The 20,911-nt window shown below is 47.2% G+C and overlaps 1 protein-coding gene across 1 annotated transcript in view; it reads right to left on the minus strand.

Annotated features, from left to right (window-relative positions):
* Nucleotides 1–1,783: 1,783 nt before the first annotated feature.
* The window catches only part of FAM135B (family with sequence similarity 135 member B), a 163,075-nt gene continuing 143,947 nt past the window's right edge, over nt 1,784–20,911 (minus strand). Inside the window, exons 12-19 of the mRNA XM_065895179.1 lie at nt 14,543–16,544; nt 12,471–12,637; nt 8,730–8,821; nt 7,607–7,704; nt 6,192–6,343; nt 3,953–4,063; nt 2,240–2,353; nt 1,784–1,989 (exon numbers count right to left, since the gene is read on the minus strand). Of these exons, the coding sequence (XP_065751251.1) occupies nt 1,784–1,989; nt 2,240–2,353; nt 3,953–4,063; nt 6,192–6,343; nt 7,607–7,704; nt 8,730–8,821; nt 12,471–12,637; nt 14,543–16,544 (2,942 nt within the window). The remainder of the gene's footprint in view (nt 1,990–2,239; nt 2,354–3,952; nt 4,064–6,191; nt 6,344–7,606; nt 7,705–8,729; nt 8,822–12,470; nt 12,638–14,542; nt 16,545–20,911) is intronic.

Raw genomic sequence — 20,911 nt, forward strand, 5'->3', positions numbered from 1 at the left:
TCGTAAGTAACCAGAGTCTATGCTCATCGGGAACCTGGAAAAGTACCGAGTGGGAGAGTGACCAGAGGACTTACTGATCCCACACGTGTTAAGACCAAGATACAATGAAAGTTTGAAGAAGACCCACAGAAACCCTACATCTGTTGTGTGGGAGTCTGTCTTTCAACTCCCTCCCCACCTCTGCCTTTCTTAAGGAATGCATAAGTCTGCTCTCCTGCAAAGCTGTCCACCTGGACTTGATCTCCATGGTCTACTTCGTTTTCCAAAGTCACATTGCTAATATGCAAGGAACTAAAATTCTCAGGTGAGTCTAGAATCACTTGGCTTATTACCATGGCATTGGTGGTCATCACCAAGGTTCTGGTCCAGGGGCTGGGACCACGCATCTGGTCCTAGACGAGTTTCTACATTTTTAGAAGCAAATTTTGCAGAAGCAGGAGTTTTTGCCTCCAGAAGATGGGTCTCCCGTGTTAGTCACCCCTATGGTCCTGGGTCATGCGTTCCTTCAGTACAACTGATTCTCTAGTCTTCCTTTAACTCATAGAGCGTACGCAGTCTTTGGGACCATATTAAACACCCTGGTAATTTTCCAAACTTCCCCTTAAGTCACTTACCAGTGACAATTGAAGGTGAGTCCTCGATCTGGCTGTTGTTCTCATCTCTGATCTCACGTCTGTCCCTGTTGTCTCTTGGTTTGTATCAGTGGTGACCTTTCCTAGCCCTTTATTTTCCTAAGGCAAGAAGACATTTCTAGTGAAAGATAACCAGCACCCTTCTTAGAGCTCCCCTGAGGTTTTAGATCCAGCACTCCTCCAGTTAGATGTCTTTCCCCTTCCACGGAGAGGAGAAGCAGCTGGCCATGTGAACGGTTTTAACTTTTTGCAAGTGCATCAAATGCTAACACAGCATTTCTTTGGAAGTCTATCAGCAGGAGCTTCACACGTGTGCATTCATCTCGGTGCCCCCTTCTGCTAGGTGTAGTCTCAGTCAACCTTCCCTACCACAGACAGAGATTTCAGCAGTCACGAAAGTAATGTGCGGACCAAGGCTACGCATAGAAAAAATCTGGAGAAGTAGCTGGAGCGGCCAATTCACCAGTTATTTTTTCTCGGCAACAAACTTGCATTTACCGATAGCATCACCTGCCTCTCCCCATACCTCAAATCACCCCACCCACTGCTGTTATGAACTAAAACTGGAGTTTACAAAGCATTCCTTTGTCCCTTGTTGAGAAAACATGAGGAGAGAATGAGAATATGGGCATCACAGGGTCTTGTACACAAGTGGCACATTTGAATCTATTAAGGATTGCATTTACACATGTATGTTCCACTTCTGCACAGAGGTTAACCTGAGTTCTGAAATGCCTGTGTGCATCAAAAATGATAAAGCTCTGAACTAGTCACACACCGAACAAATCTAGTTAAGTTGCAGTGATCTCTGTGAGCCAGTGGTAGTTAAGAAGGTGGGCTCACCAACTCCAAGTATTCTGTTTCTTTATTTTCTCAGAATTTTCCTAGAAAGCATCTTGAACGAGACGCCAGATGGCTAGACAGGTTCGGGCAAAGTCTGTTGTCTTTTACACTATTGGTTCAGCTTTCCCAAATCTCCAAAGTGGAAGCACCTCGAATGTCTGGTCCTACCCCACCCTTCATCCCTCAGCGCCTTCCTCTCTGAGCTCCAGCCTGGAATGACAGAGGTCTGTAAAAGGATGTCTCAGCCAGAGCTCTTACGGATCTTCAGCGTTTCTGGTGAGCTCCCCAAGGCCGTTCCCTCAAAGCCGCTACTTGAAGTAGTTGAGTCCTGCCACCAAGAAGAACTTCTCCAGGAAGAGCTCGGAGTCCAGTACGGCGATGTGAGCTGCTCGGCCAATCAGGGTGTTGGCAGTGCTGGGCAAGGCATGGAACACGTTGTGTCGAATCAAAGTGCAGTCCTTGGCGTCCACCAGAGGGCGGAGAAGGTTGTTGATCATCTCCGCGAAAACGGGTCCTGCGAGGAGGGAAGATGGATAGGAGATGGGGGCAGAACTCAGCAGCAGAATCTAGAGAAAAATGCTGGGTGTGTGTCGGGCGGCTAGTCCAGAGCAGAACGGCTGATGTGCCCTAATGGGTACGGCACCTTCATGATTTCCTTCTGCTTTTAACAGAAAGTCACTGAAACGCAGGAGGAGAAGGAGAATAGGAAAGAAAAGAAAAGAGAAAAGGAAAGAAAAGAAAAAAGGAAAAGGAATGTGGCTCACCTGTGTGTCTGTCTTTGAGGGCAGTTTTACACATCTCGATCCTGGCTGAGTGAAATGGCACATAGCGGTCTTGGGGAGAAGCGACCAGCACAACATTTTTAAAATACTGCAGACCTGCAATAAGCCAGATGGGCGCTTTTTACCCAGGTAGTTTCATATTAGCCTCTGCTTTGCGTACATTTTACAAACTTGCCCCAGAGAGAGGAAAAGGGAGAAGACACCAGACACACTGGTTGAGTCACTGCATAAGGACCTTCTGGGCTGGGAGGTTGAAAGAGGGAAGGTGGCGGCTTTGTCCTCATCAGCCACGGAAGCTAAGGAGACACACAGCTCTGAACAGTGAGAGATAAACAACACGGAAGTAACAGATGTGCCCTTCTGGGCTGGGAATACTGGGGAGTCCATGAGGAAGTAAATCTAGCACTTTGCTCCTTGTCAACCCCACGGCTCCCTTCGTTCCAGCCTCGGTCATGTCACCTGCTTGAGGAAATCAACCTCTGACCTCATCTCCCTGCAGGGAGCTTCACCTCCCTGGAATCAGTCTCACACTGAGGCAGAGGGATCTTTTAAATTAAGCATCACAGCCTATTCTTTCAGTCCCCAGAGCCCATCAGGGATCTCCAGCTGCTGCAGTGCTCTGCCCAGGTCCTCCACCGGCCTGCTCTCAGCCCAGGGACCCTGCGGGGGACGCCTGCACTGACGTGAGTCTTCTCATCCAAGATCACAGCCCAAGACCATAATACACTGGGGACTGGCTGGACTCAGTGACCGGCAGATATGGGGCAGGGGGTATAAAGACCAGCCCTTTGCCCTCCGTCAGGATACCTCTTTAGGGCCACCCCAGCTCCCAAGCTCCCAGAGGGTGGGGCCCGCTGAGATGTCTGGGTCGACCACGTTGTGGTCCAACTGCCCTGCTGCCCAAGCCTCCTTCCTCACTTCCCCACGGGGGGGATGACCCTCAACATAGCACACAGAGACACACGTGGGTAAGGAACTTGACCAAGGTTATCGTCAGCCCAGGGCTATGCCGGACTCACATTCGAGGAGACAGAGATATCATCAGAGTCAGTGTCCATAAATTAGTGGAAGATTGTGGACCATAGGCAGACCCTGGGCCAGGCCGGCTAGCTCAGCAGCACTGAGCGGACAGTCGGGCAGCCTCTCTGCTCTCTCCGTGGACACGAGGCCACTGCTGTGCTCTGTTCACTCCCATGGCAGGTAGGGTCTTCGACATCTATGTGTGCTTCCTTATTACGGGGTGCGGGTGAAGGTGTGATCTCAGGCCTGCGAGAGGGACCCCCATCTCCCCTTGCACTGCCAACAGAGATGGACAGTGTCCACCTGCCCTTTTTGTAGGTGGATCCGCACCTGGCTGAAAGAGCTGGGAGTTGGCACATAGACCTTGGGGCCCGTGCAGTTAGGACATTAAAGGCTTGGTGGGCAGGGGCTCTGCTGTAGAGATGACACCGCACACACCTGCCTCTCATCATGATACCATCCCCAGGCCATGGGGGGAGGCGGTCCAGGGGCAGCTGAGTTCTTGGGTAGCTGTTGGCCTCTCCATGAGTTGAGGGGACCGTGTAACAATGCAGCTCATGGTGACATCCTTCTGTGAGTGAGTCAACGTAGCCTTGACTCTAATTTGGGTCTCAGGAGTGGGCTCTCCGTCTCTCACTCATCGTGGCCTCGGGGTGCTGCAGGGGATCCACTCACCTGTTTTTTGGCTTAGCTGGTAAAGGAAACATTTGCGCAGATCAGCATTATCCCTGAAGGTCAGCTGCAAAAGGGACCCGGATTTCTTCAATTTCTGCATGAGCCACAAGCCTAGAAAGACAAAAACAAAGCTAAACCCACATCAAACGCATCAAACAAAAAGAAAGCAAAAAAGAATGCGGGAAAGATTAACGTTAAACTGTGATTTGTTAGCTAACTTAGAAATGAGAGCGTGCTAGGCAATTTTACAAATCCTTGGGAAGTCAGAGGGACATGTGTGTTCTTAGGTACTGGTAGCGGGGATAGAAAATCTTACGAGACAGGCTTCAGGAGTCATGAAACTATCCAAACCCTTTGATTTTTCAGTCCCCTTCTATGAATCTAGCCTAAGGAAACTGTCCTAAGTGCCGAAAGAAGGTATATAAGAATGCTCCTTACAGATCCATTTAGGATATCAAAAAGCTAAATTCGACCTATTTCGAAGTCTATCCATTTACTATGGCTGTGATGACACTAACACGGATGAGTATGAGTATTATGTCACAAGCACAAAGAAATGAATTTGATAAAAATGCAAGGAAGATGGCGGCGTGGGAAGACGCGGAGTTAGCGTCTCCCCACAGCTAGGGCGCCTGTCGGCTGCTCGTGGGGGACTCTGACCGCCAAGGAGACGGGAGGAACCCCAGTGTGAACCAGTAGGACGTAGGGGGACCTAGGGGGGAGGAGAAGTGGAGGCCAGACAAGATCAGCGCCGCTGAGGCCGGGGAGATCAGGAGAGGCAGGCGGGAGGGACTCTCCGGGAAGAGCGGGAAAGCAGCAGAGGGCGGTCGCCTGGGCTCCCAGGCTGGTCCCCTGCTCTCCCAACGCCCTCCCTGCTGCATGGGTCCTTGGGGGCAAAGGAGGGAGGCCAGGGAGATGAGGAGAGGCAGGCGGGAGGGGCCCTACAGGAGGAGCGGGAGAGGAGCGGCGGGCGATTGCCCCGCCCACTCGGGCACGGGGCGCCTGCTGAGCTCCCAGGCTGGTCCCCTGCCCTCCAACGCCCACCCCTCAAGCCGCAATGGTCCTGGGAGGATTTGAGGGAGGCTGCGGAGATCAGGAGAGGCAGGTGGGAGGGGCACTCCCTACCCACGACCGGAGAAGCAGGAGAGGAAAGGAGGGCGTTTGCCGCACCCACTCGAGCCCAGGAAGCCTGCTAGGCTCCCAGGTGAGGTCCCCTGTCCTCTGACACCAGGGTGGGGGGCACGCCTGGACCCCTTCTGTTCCTTGAGCCTAAGCCCCACCCCCCACGGCCCCCCACCCACATTCACACCCACATGCACACCCCCATATATGTATATATATAATGTACATGTTTATAGACATATAAACACATACATACACACATATATAAAATATATGTTTACAGATAGGCATATGTATATATATATATATATACATACACACACATCATGCATGTATCGATACTTATACACAAACATATACACATTAGCTTCAGTTTACCAATAAGGAAACTAAGTAGCACAGAGATGAAACGTCTTGGTCAGAGCCTTCCTCGAGTGCCTGGGTTAGAGCTTAACCGTAAGCTTGTCATGGAAGCGACATGATTCAAAGCCCATTGCTATAGACTGAGTGTTTGTTTCCCCCAAATCCATATGCTGAAACTAAACCCCTCCATGAGATGGTATTTGAAGGTGTGGTCTTTGGAAGGTGATTAGGTCATGAGGGCTGGACCCTCGTGAATGGGATTAGTGACCTTAGAAAAGAGACCCCAGGGGCCCCCTTGACCTTTCTACCATGTGAGCGTCCGTCTGTGAACCAGGAAGCGGGACCTCACCCGACACCAAATCTGCCAGTGCTTTGATCTTGGGCTTTCCAGCCTCCAGAAGCATGAGAAATAAATGTTATTTGTAAATCCCCCCTTACCCAGTCCCCCCTTACCCAGTCTATGGCAATGTTACAACAGCTTGAATGCATAGACACCCATGCTCTCTCTTCCCCACCATTATTTATCTTTATTCACAGAAAACTGAAGCACAAGAGACCCTGCGAAACCTCTTGTCTAATCTCATTCAGCTCACACACAAAATAACATCTTTCTGAGCCCAGGTCTCCCACCATCTCACGCTCTGAAGAGGTTCCAAAGCCACAGGTTCCATCAAGAAGAGCATCTGTCTCTGGTTCCCTCTCCCCTGGGTCCTGAATGAACTCTGAGGAATGTTGAGGCTGGAGAGAGTCTTACCTGTACTGACCAGGGTGCTGTTGTTGTACAGGGTCCCCAGGTGCGGCCCGGACAGCGACAGGAAGGTGTGGAGCTTGTTGAGGTAATACCGGAACCGGGGCCGCGTTAGGACCGATCGGATGATGATGTTGCCCAGAGAATGGCCGATGAAGCTGTTGAGAGACAGAAGGGGTCCACGTGAGTGACAGCAGGAGGCTGGCCGCCAGGGAAGTGCTGCACCAGGAGCGCCAAGGGGTGAGCCACCCTCCACCTCCCATGGGATTTAGGGGAACCGGCCGGGAGAAGGGGGGCCGCTAACTCATCCCCATCGGGTTTCTAAACGCTGGCCACGTGAAGCCCGAGGTGGGGCCTTTGCGAATGGAAGCTCTGAGCCCAGTGTGGTCAGAAGAGAAGTGTGGGCATCTTGGTGTTATTAGAGCACCCTCCTCCCCCCAGTTCTGGTCTCTACGCCTCCCTCAGTGCACCTGGGGGTTCTGTCTGAAATTCACATCGGAGCATTGAACCCTCCTGGTCATTCACAGGGTGAAACCCCAGCTCCTTAGCCTGGCTTACGAGGCCATGCGTGTCCCGACTTCTGCCCGCCTCTCCACTTTTACTCATCCCTCAGTACAGTTATGAGTTGCCTGCTCAGCCCACAGCACATGCTCCGCTCCAGCTGCACCGCTGCTCCAAGATCTATGGACTCGACACATCATCACTTTCAAACTAAATGATTATTTATCAAAACCCTATTATATTATATATTATATTAGCTCCCTAGCTCTTCTCGTGTGCGTCCTTTTATTTTTACCTAACTCTGTAGGCCTCTGAAACCTCATCTGTTGAATAAAGAAGTGGTATCTTAGAGGCCTAAATGGGGTCACGGACGTTGAGGACTCACCACTATGTCCACATCTGCAAGTGCCTGAGAAACACAAGCTACTGACTATCACCTTAACCATCTCAACATTTACGCCGAGTTGCCTGTCACAGTGGAAGGACACACTTAGCACCGATTGCAACCCTTTTACGGGGCAGGCGACGCATCCCCTCAGGGCTGGTCCCACTTAACAGATGGGGAAACCGAGGCTCAGAGATGTAGAAAGCTTGTAAAAGGTTATATGGTAGAATCGGGACACAAACTTGTGAGCGTTAGAAGAACGAGAATTTAAAACCTAGGATATTTGTTTAAGTCCAATTCTCTTTCTACTGAGCTACACGGTGTTTATTCTCCTCCACACCTGCTATGACAGATACGGGCGTGTCAAGCAGCCCTGGTACCCACTTCTGTTCTGAAAGTAATCTACCCCCTTAAAGGTCCCAAGTTAACTTATCCCAGACCGGTATACAGACGGCATCACGCTGAACTTGTACACAGCAAACACGTAAAAATGGCGCCCCTCCCCCCAGCATTAACTACCTGTGGTTCCTTTTACCTAATTCGCGATATGGAGAGGTTGTACAGCTGGATGTGCTGAATAATTTCATCCAGTAACCGATCGGTCATGGTATCAAAGTCTGCAAACGTGTCCATCTGGAAGGAGAGAGAGGGAACGGCTATCGGGGAGGGCGTGGTGCCAGGCCGGGCCCCGCGCACAAGCCCATCTTCCTCCACTAAACACCACCGTGCGTCCTGGGGGCATGCCCACGCCTGACATTAGGGTACAAATCAGTATTCGACAACCAGAAAAGGAGCCCCCGATTGGGGCTCTCCAGGTCAGACTGTGGGTTCCCTCTTTGTGAGGCGACAGTGGTGCCAACACTTCACGGAACGGTTGGGAAAAGTAAATGAAGAAAGACGCCAACTGCTCAGCGCATCGTAGATGCTCAAAGCGATCCTCTTTCCTCCTGCTCACGTTTATACCCCATGCACCCAAGTGCATGCCTTGTATACAGCAGGTGTCAAAGAAAAGGCAACAGGACGGACCACTGAGAGAGGAGGGATGAGACTGTACCTTCCAGTGTTGGCTTGTTGATTATTCTCTGTACGATTCCCATTGTCAGTGGTCATGGGACCCTTTAGTTATAAGTAGTCCTGTGCCTCCAAAGAACACTTAGCCTCATCCCTCTCAAGTCCCATGGAATGGGACTCAATGACAACATTCCACCCAGCCCCATCTCTTGGCCATGGAATCTCTCAGTTCTCATCTACCTTGACATCCCATTAAGGCTCCAGACCTGAAATGGCAAAGGCCCCATAGTTTACCTCTGACTATGAAAAGGTCATAATCCAGCTCCATTGGTTACAAAGATGCCAGTGACAAGCTCCTTCCCCAGTACAGACCCACGGATGCCCAATCATTTATGCTCTGAGCTGTCACTCAACCTATGACCTGTGAGGTCAAAAGGCCCAGTCACCTGACTCACATGTCCCCCCTTCTTACTATTTCCTCCTCCCAAAAGAAAATGAGCTCTCCAGACCTTCCAAGTGCCTGGGCAGTGTTCCTTGGTAAAGTCCCCTCCCATCTGTGCGGCCATAAACCATCACGGTGACTCTAGGAGGCTCATCTAAGACACGACACAGGGATTCTTTCAGTTCTGATGCTTTTGTTGTCATACCTGATTCTTTTCAGACATTAGGAAGTCCAGTTTTCCTCCAGGGAGCCCCAGTTCTATGAAAGTCTTTACCAGACGGAGGTCCGCACTGTTCCCTAAAAGCGACAGATAACCCCACCACGGATCCACAATTAATCAGATAACAGCTGACACGCAAGAGATTTGTTTCTCACTCCTTTCCAGTCCCCCTCCCATTTCCCGCTTTCTCACTAAGTTGATAATAAAAACAACTAAACATGTCCAATCCACTGGTCCCCGTGCTGCCCCCTCCTCCTGTCCACACAGGGTCAGGGTCTTTCTGGTATCCCTCCCTCAGGGGGATTATTCCCTGATCTATAAATACGTGGCTTGTGAACATTCTGTACATAGGAACGGTTGAGGGCACGCCGCCTCTCCCTTCTTTGACAGCCAATTCTGTTTACTCAGGACATTCTGCAAGTGGTGTCACTTAATGATGACACACGGATGTGGCACAATGTGACATCTACAAGTCCCCTCTCAAATCGCTTCCTTAATGCAGGACTAGTTCCGCCGTTTACAGGTTGTCAGCAAGTAAGTCCCTCAAACAGGGGCGGAGTTATGTACGGGAGAGTAAGAATCACCCTTGGGAACCAGAGTCAGCAGGGGCAGGCTCCGTGAGTGAGCATCAGGGCAGAGCAAGAAGAGCTTAAGGACTTGAGGCTCTGCTGCCGAGAGCGAAGCCACAGAGAACACACAGAACGCATCCCTGCAGTGATAATCACGTGGAAAATAGTTGATACAACAGAATACGCTTCTTGTTCAAGTATGGTTAGGGGTAAATTCCATGCGGGCCATGGGGTTCAGTGGCAGCTTAATGAATGTTTTAATCTGTTCCTCAAAGGCATCCCTACAGAGTTGAAAGTCCGAAGCTGCTTATGTGGCTATACAGGTGACCTACTTCACCATGTAACCATCCTTTCAAAGCAGCTGCGAAACTACAAGTGATATCGTTGACTACCAATTTTATACCCTTCTTTATGAAACCACCAAGGGATTCAAAAGAGGATGAAAATGCCATACAGAATATGGGAGGACTAAAGATGTTTGACAGACTGCTCCTAATTTTCAAGGATGACCCAATAGAAGCGTGACCCAATAGAAGCGTGACCCACGACGATGGCCCATCAGAGCACAGGGCTACAGTTATAAAATACTCCCATTCTTTTAGAAAATGTTTCTATTTTGTACTAAGTTAAATTTTGTTCATTCCTTTCATTTCTGACAGTAAAAGTTTGCTCTTTGGTCCTGTTCTTGTTTAAAGCTACCTAATGGCATTCTAGGTTGTGGCCTTAATAAATATGTATCAAGTGTTTCTGGTTTAGCACAAGGAGTCTAAGGAAGGGATAACAATGGGCCCCCCTCCTTGGGCTGTTGAGCAACAGAGAACTTCCTGCAACTTGAAACTTTCTCAAAAAATATGATTTGAGGGCTTCCCTGGTGGCGCAGTGGTTGAGAGTCCGCCTGCCGATGCAGGGGACACGGGTTCGTGCCCCGGTCCGGGAGGATCCCACATGCCGCGGAGCGGCTGGGCCCGTGAGCCATGGCCGCTGAACCTGTGCGTCCGGAGCCTGTGCTCCGCAACGGGAGAGGCCACAACAGTGAGAGGCCCGTGTACCGCAAAAAAAAAAAAAATATGATTTGATAATGTGTTCCACTGAGGACCCTTACAAGAATATAAATCTTGGGCTTTGGGCACAATATGAAGAGTTGGGCAAATATCCATAACCATTACCAATTTCTTCAGTTCTTTGTTAACATCAATATAGCCTTGTAAGTGGAATGTAACCAATGGATCCTGTAAAACTCTGCAAAGTTTAAACATATGGACGTGGAACTAGAGAAATCACCTTCAAAAGAAACGTGTGCTCTGTTATTGGTTGTCTCTTTGACGATTTTATGCCCAAGTGACAATGCTGTGATTGGCGGCTCCGTTTTCTGACACAGCACAAATACTGCAGAAGCTGGCCTATCTTTATAGCATCCCTCTTCTCCCACTTGCAGGATGGAGTCTGTGGCCTGACCAGATTTCTTATTCTCACAAAGAGATTGAGAGGCTTATCTCATTTTCATTTAATATCAGATAAGTAAGAGATGCACACTGGTCATGCAAGGCCATAGATCCTGTGTTAAAAATACACAGGATGAGTGAGAACGTTATTCTTTGTCTTTCTGGAAGTTCTTCCGATTGGAAGCCCCAGTTAAAAACAAGCATGTTTTCAACAGCTTAATACTTCTGCAAAGAGAAAGTGAGTGTCAAGCTCAAAAAAATCTTCCGACAATGGCACACGTCAAACTTCAGCAAACTTATTTCGTTTATATTAATTATTTTTAGTATGACTCTTTGTGTGTAGCGCGTGAGTCTAGTATTTAATTTGCGGTGTGATTTGAAGTTTATTTTTTTCAATAAATACACTCAAAAAGTATGCCCATTTCAGTACGAATTTTGAAATTATAGTATAAGGTACATGGGTAGAGTAAATAAGGGGAAGGGAAATGTGTGAACAGCTGAAGTTTGTGAAGCACTGAAGTCAGTGCAGAGAGAGGAAAGCTCACCGGAAAGAAAACCCAGTGTTGAGAAAGACACAGTGGTGTGAAATGGTCCCTGTCCGTGGAGATGGGAGTGAATTGGTGCAGCTGGAAGAGGGGAGAGCAGAAAGGGCAGGAGATGAGGATGACAAGGATCAGACATAAAGAGTATTTTATGCTGGGAACTTTCGAAGCTTTTTAAAATAGGAGTTCATTTTATCTTATTTTCTGAGAGCTACAAAGAGCTTCCATCCCAGTGATGGAACGACCGGACCTATTAAGATTTTAAGAAGACGACTCAGGGATGTGGAGGGAGGTTGGGGTTGGGGGAGAGATGAGCTTGTTGGTAAAAGGCAAAATGAAACCATGGGCTCTGGAGCCGGACAGATGGGTTTTAATCCTGACTCAACCGCGTTAGCTGTGGGACCTTATACAAGTTACTTAGCTGCCCTCTTAGTCAGCTTCCCCACTTATAAATGGGGGTGATAATAGCAGCTACTCTGCAGGGCTATTGTCAGGATCAACCACGTTAATAAATGTTAAGTATCTAGAGTGGTCCCTGGCCCCGGTGAGTGATGCATACATTCTGGCCATCATCAAAGTCATCACCACCATCGTCATCATCTGGAATGGATGATCTACCACTGGATTCTCTGACACTTCACTTAATAGACCTGTTGCCTTAGCGTCCTGGCATGCAATGCATATAGCCAGGAGTTGATGTGGACAATTAAATGCATTAGCCCCAAGAGGGAGGAAAATTAAGGATATTAACAAGAGCACGTCACAGAAGTGAAGTCCATCACCATTACCTATTTGATCGTCATAAGAAGAATGTGACCACCGCTTTTGCTGCTCATCACCACTGAAGCCCTAGAGGAGCCCTTTCACTCCTCCGACCCTTAGTCATACATTAGAATCCATAAACGTGGATGTGATTTATTCTTTCCATTCATTCCTTCATCGCATTAATTCATTCATTTGTGTATTTCATTAACTCAACACATTTTTTTTGCCAGAGAGATCTTCTCTTTGAGAGCAGAGCCATGCCATTTCCCTAGATCCAGCATACTTCCTAATGTTCCACAGTCGCTAATTGAACATGTGTTGAACAAGTCCCTAAACTAGATTAATTCATGAACATGCTAATTCGTCTATAGCACAAAACTTTGAGGAGGAAACCCTTTTAGAACTCACCATCCAGGCCATGGACACAGACTACCAGGTGAATCCCATCTTCCAAATTTTCTTCCTCTTCCTCTGGTGGGAAATACGGTACGTCAGAAGCTAGTACAGATAAGTCACTGTACAGAAATCCATCCATCTTCAGTTCTTTTTTAAACTTTTCTTTGGCCTGATAAAAACTGGAGAATACACGAATTAATCACAAGCCGAGCTGTGTATTCCATGTTGAACAGGAGATGCACTGAGCTGGGATGCAGGAGTGATGGACAACTACGAGGAAGTGTCTGCCAAGCGACCAAGGCCGAACGTGGGACCTCATGGGAGACGCTAGTGAAAGGCTTGTTCTGAACAACGAGGCAGAAAAGTGACCCAGGAAAACCAAGGGCTGTATTGATCTGGGTTCTGCAGATGTGGTTCCTGCATTGAATAGAACCTCTAAGGTTCCCTCCAGCTCCAAGGATCCACAAAATCTTTAAGCGATCTTCCGGGAGTGAGAGTTTATTAACCTGCTTCCATGTACTTCTCCAGCGTCATCAGCTAGCCTCCAAAAAGAACACGTTTCTCATAAAGTCCCTGCATGAATTATGCCTCTTGTCTTTACTTCCATGCCTTTGTGCATTTGGGTCTATCTGTCTGAAATTCCTTTCCCACCTGGTTATCCTGTTCTTTGCCTGGTTACCTGACAAGGTGGTAAAGACCACGGACTCAGGAATCAGACTGCCAAAGTCAGAATCTCGGCTTAGACACTTACTAGCTGTGCACCAACTGCTTTATAACCTCTCTGCATTCAGTTTCCTCATTTGTAAAAGGGGAATAACACCTGTATCGAATTCATAAAGTTGTCTTTGCCTTGTTGTATTAAGTGATATAATCTATTCAAAATGCTTAGAACAGTACTTGAAGCAGATTAAATGTGAAAAAGGAGATGTGATCGATTACCAGCCATATCACCATCATTATCATCAACATATGATGTCTCATATTTTCTCCTCAGCTTAGGTATCATCTCTAAAAAGCTTCTCATGGCCACAATCTCTGTTCACGCTCACTGCCCCACAGCCAAATTAGGTCCTTCTCTTTCTGGTTCAGCTGTGCACACATGAACCATCCCATTTACTCAACTGCCCTCATTTGCTTCTGTCATCTCCCTGTCTCCTTGTTAGACTGAGAGCACAGTTACAACCAGGACAGCACTGGCCAGGCACTGGACAGTGCCTGCTATGCGCTGGTTAAACTGATGACATGGGCATATAATAGGCACTTAATGGTCTTTATAAAACATGGGATCCAAAATTTACCTGCCTGTGCAATTTCTTTGGGGGATAACTTTAATGTGTAACTGTTTAGCACTTTTTGAACAAGTGAATGAGACGGGATGTTTTGATTAAGTGATTCCATACCATACTTAATCAAATACATAGTTTATAGGTGAGGGAGTAATAGGAATACAAACCCAAGACAAGGATAAAGGGATGGATTCTGGCATTTCAAAAGGAGCGATAAACTTAAGAACCACACAAAAGGGGCTTAGGAAGAAAATCTGAATTAGTCCTATTCCCAAAAGGCTCTCAAAGAAATGCGCCAAGACAGAGGTACAGTGACACTCATAAGGTAGCTGTTCATCATAAGAAAAACTGAAAAAAAAAACATTTATGGTTTATCTCTAAACGATCTTGTTAACGAAATCACGGTACATTTATACAATGGAATATTACACTAAAATGGTAATGCAAAAATAGCTTTATAAATATATAAAGACGTTTCCAATATATTGTTGGAAAAAACTTAGAGTTTGTCAAGAATTATCTTACTTTTGCAAATTAATAGTATATACATAGAGGTGCACATAGGAAGACGTATAGCTGAACTTACACAGGGGCTATATTTGAGATGGGCTTATTGATGATAGTTTTTACTTCTTTACACTATTCTACAGTCCTGACTTGTATGATAAGAATGTAACACTTTATTTAAGCCAGAAAATAACTGATATCACAATTTTGAAACAGTATGCCTGAAATTGAGAAATATGTGGAAGAATCTGAAAGATGGTGCTGGTGTAGGTAAGCCACCAGCAAACCTACCTGAACATCCTTTCACTGACTTCCTCTTCCAACTTGCTGGAATGGTTCGGAACACCTCCAAAGGAACCCAAAGGTTGATGAGTGATGGGAAATGGGGTCTGTTTGGAAGAGAATCCAGCCCTGGCAGGGGTCTCCTTGGGCACAGACGAGAAAGGGAGGCAGGTGGCAGTGCAAGACATGGATAAGTTGACGACCTCAACAGCTTTCAGGCTGTCCAGAGAGAAGGTCTCTGCAGAGGTCACGTGGGACAGCATGATGGAGGGGCCTGCCCTCGGCTCTTGGTTTCCTGTAGCTTGGGAGTGAACGGAGTGAGTCACAGTGGAGCACACAGCGCCTGCTTCACGTCCATCCTCTGGGAAGGTGTTAGGTCCTCTACCAAGTGCTGTATCATCAATGATGCCAGGTGAGCTGCTTCGCTCACCTGCTGAATCCGGGTTGACGATCTCGGCAGCTGACGTACAACTCACTTCAGGCACCTCACGGTGGGTGAAATGCTCAACGTCCAAGATGCTGCTGTTGGAAAGAGCTCTTTTCCCCACATTAGAGTCTTTAGGGATGCGCTTTGGGGTCTCCATGAGTTCTCTAGGAAAAGCTCTGTACCTAGGGGTTTCAAGTGCTGGGATGCGTGGTATTTTTAAACTCAGACCTTTGGTTTCAAGCCCTGGAGGGTTATCGGTCCTGCCATCAAGACAACAGGGTCCTTGAGGATCAAGCTGATCCTCTTTACCTTTGGGGATGTCTATGTAACCAGGGCCCTGCTGGTTGTCAGCATCTGAAACTACCTCCACAAGGGAATGGTGAACCCCAGCATTACTAAGTTGAAGGCGGTGTCCGGAGGGACCCGTGCTCCTGGTGTGCACAGCTGAAGTCTCAGGAAGACCTCGCCCTTGCTGCAGGGAGTCCACCCCTTCAGCAGACTCCTCGGGGCTACTGATTTGGGGTGCAGAGACAGACTTGGTCAGTTTGGTGAGTGCCAGTTCCCTTTCCTCTTCCTCAAAAGGCAAAGAGCTAATGGAGGTGAGAGAGGCCTGGATCCCGCTCGGCAAACTCGTGTTGCTCTCTGTGTGTCCACCCTCTAAGGAGTTCCTGTGTAGGGCATGTCTTCGAACCAGCTGGTGCAAGACATCCCGGTCACTAGGTAACTCCTGGGCTCTACTTCGCGCCTCGGACCAGGCAACAGAGCTTGGTTCACTCTCGATGCCTGAATCAGAGATGATGGACGAGGATCTCTTGATGACCCCAGAGAGTACGGACACTCCCTCCTGCTCCTCTGAGCGAGGGTCCTCTGGGGAAGCCTTGACGTCCAAGGGACCCCTCAAAGAAGAGTTGAGTGGATCACAGGGCTCTGAGGGGATGAGCTTCAGACTTACCAGCACCATCTTGCCCCCCTGGTCTGCTCCCTTTCCAAGAGTACTTAACTCATGGAGTGTGGTTTTCTCTGAAGAGCTGGCATCGTGATGACTTCCACCTGCTACCCCTTTGCTTAGCTCAGTTCTGTCTAATTCATAGTTATCTCGAGAGCACCCACTCTCGTGCTGGGTACTGGTGACCGCTGTGGGGTCAGCTCTGCAGGGGTTCTTATTGCTAGAATTCACATCCATGTAGGTCAGTGCTGGGGCCTGGTCATCCTCTGGACCAGGACTCCTCCTGGGCAGGTCCTCATCTGTCGGCGGGTGCGTTCCAACATCAGACCTTTGGCCAGTCCGACGTTCATCTTCAGGCAAACCTGGTTTGTTCTGGAATTCACCAATTGTCAGATACACCTGAGATTCCGAGCACACGTCCGTATGACTCGGTGTGGTGACATTCTCATTTGGCCCTGGACACCTAATAACCTCTTCATTAGAGTCCATTTGGGGTGGTTTCATGGTGGGCAAGACAAGGTCTTCCCTCAAAGATGATTTTCTATTTACAGTATGGTTCTCCTCTCTGTCGTTTAGATTCAGTATTGTGGGACTTGTTGCTGCAACATCAAAACTAGGGTACACACTCAAATTATGCCCTACAAAAAGAAAAAAAGAAAGAAAAATGTGTTATACTTTAAGAATCTACATTCATGGGGCTTCCCTGGTGGCGCAATGGTTGAGAATCCGCCTGCCAACGCAGGGGACACGGGTTCGATCCCTGGTCTGGGAAGATCCCACATGCCGCGGAGCAACTAAGCCCGTGCACCACAACTACTGAGTCTGCACGCTGCAACTACTGAAGCCCGTGTGCCTAGAGCCCCTGCTCTGCAACAAGAGAGGCCACCGCAATAAGAAGCCCGCACACCACAACCAAGAGTAGCCCCTGCTCGCCGCAACTAGAGAAAGCCCGCACGCAGCAACGGAGACTCAACTCAGCCAAAAATAAATAAATAAAATAAATACATTTATTTAAAAAAAAATCTATACTCACAAATTACCCAAATGCCTGATTGTATAATAAAGAGTTTGTCTGGACTTTGTTCCTGCCTCCTGGGAGATATCCTCTAAATTCTTGGAATTTCCCAAGCGATAGGAATGTCAGCTATTCATGGTGGATCCTGAGCTAATGATAACGAGGTGACTCATGGTGAGTCCTCTGATAGTCTGTGTTGAGGAGGTGACTCAGGACGGGGGCTGGCCATGCCAGAAAGACCAACCACATGACTAGTTGACTGAGGATTTGAACCAGGTGACATCGGTACAACCTTTGGGGAGGAGAGATGGGCTGGGGATTGAGTTCCTTCATGTGGCCCATGATTCAATCAATCATGCCTACATTATGAAACGCAGTATGAACTCTAGACGTGGAGGATTGACTAAGCTTCCCCGGTGGGCAATGTACATTCATATACCAGGAATAGCAGTCCTGGGGGCATAAAAGTTTCATGTTTGGGACCCTTCCAGACCTCGCCCTATGAGTCTATTCTTCTGGCTGGTCTTTATTTGTATCGTTTCTAATAATACTGAAATCATAAATATATCCCTTTCCTGAGTTCTATGAATTTTCCAACAAATTATCAAACCTGAGGGGTCATGGGAATCCCTGGATTGGTAGCCAGTTGGTCAGAAGTCTGGGAGGCCTGAGAACCCCTGAGCTTGTGGCTGAGTTGTGAAGGAAGGACAATCGTATCAGAGACTGTGCCCTTAACCTGTGAGGTTTGACCTAATACCGGATTATCAGTGTCAGAAATGCGTCACACTAATGCAAAAGCTGCCAACGATTATAATTCTTGATTTACCTTTTACTTAGTAAAAAAAACATTTTGAATAATTACCACTTACAAATAGTAAAACATTTACCGATCTTGTGTACAGTATTTACAGAGTATAGAGAATGCTTTGGAGCCAGGAGCCCCTGGTCTCCAATCCTGACACTGACACTTGCCAGCTGTGAGACCTCGGACAGTTAGAAAAAAACAATAAGCCTTTTTCCTAGTTGAATACATTTTCTTCTCGGGTGGGCAGGTTCATAGTAACCAGTGGGCCTCACAGCCATAACTCAGAGTAGACTTCTGATATGAAATGGACACATGGGGAAGACAGATTTCTGCTTTCTGATGGGAAACACTGCCAAGCTTGAGCTCCGTAACCAGGGCAATTATCGTACATGGCACTCAGACCACAAGAGGCTCCCAGGTTCGCTTTGGTCTTTATAGCAGGATGGAGGCGTGCCAAAGTGTGACCTTCTTTTTCTTACTTTTCTTGAGGGTAAACTGTTTTTTTCTTGAGGGTAAACTATTAGGTCTCTCATTCTCTCCCCTGGTCTCTTTTCTCTTCTATTTCATTCCCCTCCTCCTTCTTTTATTTTCTTTCTCTCTCTCTCTCTCCCCCTCCCAATATGCATAATTGGGATAAGTGCCTGTAACACAGCTCTTTTGAGAAAGATATATGATAGATTATTCAATTTTCATATACACCAAACACACAAAAAAGGGGACTGGCCTTTTATTTTCTTTAAACAGTATAAATCTTCCGTGCAATTTTAACGATGTTAAATGAACATAATCATTATTAACATTCTCATGGAGTAAACCATTGAGACACTTACTTAAAAACGACATGGAGCTTTTAGACATCATCATCTCATCCTTTGAGTGAAATTTAAGATTGGGTCAAGGATTAGAACAAAGACTGTGAAGAATGAATCTCTTCCTTCCCTGGACATGTTCTTTGCATCTTGAGACACTGAGCAAATTTCCCTTCCTCTGGGGAACTGTCTCACACCCTACAGCAATTAGACATTCTCTGTTGCAAATTCCTAGTGTCTCCTCTACACACATGTAGTGTAATACATCTACCACCATACCATGGTCCATGTGGGCATGGCCTGCTCCCCCTGGAGAGAAGAGTTTGTGTTTTATAAGTATCTACATCCCCAAGGCTAGCATCCTGGCTACTTCACAGCCAATGAATTGCGTTCATAGAATGAATTGAGAATAGCTCAGAAATGCAGCGGAACAATGACTATTACTCTCATCGACTGTTTGTACCGGTGTGGAAAACACAATTTCAATATTATTTAGTCCTACAAATGGTAGATTGACATATCCTATGTGCAAAGCCCTATGCTGGGCCAAGGTTTAGAGAGAGGGAAAGTGGGGATCAGTTATAATAGTGAACCAGTCTTTGTCTTTATGGGATTTTCAAATTATTGGGAAACAAACATGGTACAGGACAGCTGGCTCTCCTACCAAAACATGTGGGTTGTATGCTGGAAAATTGAGCTTCTTCATAAAAGGAGACAGTGGGTCAGCCTGAGTAGGGAGGATAGTGTGCGCAAAGGCCCAGGAGTCTGGGCCGCACAGTCTGGTCAGGTGTTGGTTGGATCCCACGTGGATGCAGCAAGAGTGAACAGAGGAAGTGGGGGAAGGGCATGAGGTTAGACAGGAAGAAAGAGCCCACAATATGGATGAACTTGAGTGCCTCGTAGGAGTAAGGAGTCTGGTCCTTATATTGCAAGTAACAGGTGGATTAGTGGGTTCTTGAAACAAAAAGGAAAGCTTTATCATAGGCAGTAAAGACAGGACATAGGAAGCCCAGTGAGGAAGTAGACTGTCAAAACAGCTATTTTAATTTCACTACTACAACTACGGGAAAAGTGAGAGAAGCAAAGGATTTGATTCAGAGAGGATGGATTTAGACTCAGATACTAACGGTGTTAGTTGACATGCATTCGTAACTTCCTCTGTGCCAGTGGACGAAACTATCCACTGCTCCCAGTAGCCTATGGAGTAGAAACCACAACCCCTGTTGCCCAATTTCATATAGTTACTAGATGCTGGCAAAAAAAAATTCAAATCCAGGCAATCTGGCCAACTTAAGACCTTAGGAAAACAGCCGAATTGCCTTGGGACAGGAGAGCGAGGGGGTGGGTGAGAGAAGGGATTATAGATTATATAGACAGAATTTGCAAGTTCCTGGTACAGGTTAAGTATTCCAGCCACAGTACTACAGCAGACCACGAAGAAACATTACAATTTTAGTATGAAAACGAAATTCTTTTCTTTCCCTTTTTCCACTACACTAAAAGAATGGAATATAAACCCAAAAACTTCATTGCAAATTATAAAAATTAAGGCCACCAAGCCCTTGAGGAATAAGAAAATAATTCTTTATTCGCTAATACTTTTGCTCCAGGATTAAAGCATCACCAAAGTAAAGTGTAAAACAGCAAGAACCTCAAGAAGAGCTTTGGGAAATAGACTCACAGACATAGAAAACAAACTTAGGGTTACCAGAGGGGAGGAGGAGAGATAAATTAGGAGTTTGGGATTAAAATATACACACTACTATATATAAAATAGATAACCAACAAGGACCTACTGTGTAGCACTGGGAACTACACTCAATATCTTGTAATAACCTATAATGGAAGAAAATGTAAAAAAAGACTATATATATTTACATAGATATGTGTATATATAACTGAATCACTTTGCCGTACACCTGAAACTAACACAACATTGTAAATCAACTACTTCAATAAAATTTTCCAAAAAAAGAATATCTTTGGGGTTTGAGCATGGATATAGGTGACTCTGTAAAAGTAGTTTTGGGGATGGGGATGGATCAGGTGAGAGGCGTGTGAGGGAAGCCTTGGGGAAGTATCCAGGCCTCTGAGAGCAACTGCCTCGGGGTTCTTCCAGGGAGATGTGACCATAAGTGCTGGGGTCCTAGCCTCAGCCGAGTCCCATGTCCAAAGCACATAACAGAAGTTGTAAGGCAATGCCGGTCCTAAAATACTCTGTAGATGTGAACAGCGCGTAGCTTCCAGGGACCTGCGTGGGCAGATGGCCCTAGAAAGACCTCCCCTAACAATGTCTTGCCACTGTGAAACTCTAGGGCAGGGATGTGATGGGCAGTAAAGAGGCTTGTCAGGGAGCCCCAGAAAGGCTGAGATTGA

Source organism: Phocoena phocoena, chromosome 17 (genome assembly GCF_963924675.1).
Source record: "Phocoena phocoena chromosome 17, mPhoPho1.1, whole genome shotgun sequence".
In the NCBI taxonomy this organism is placed as follows: domain Eukaryota; kingdom Metazoa; phylum Chordata; class Mammalia; order Artiodactyla; family Phocoenidae; genus Phocoena; species Phocoena phocoena.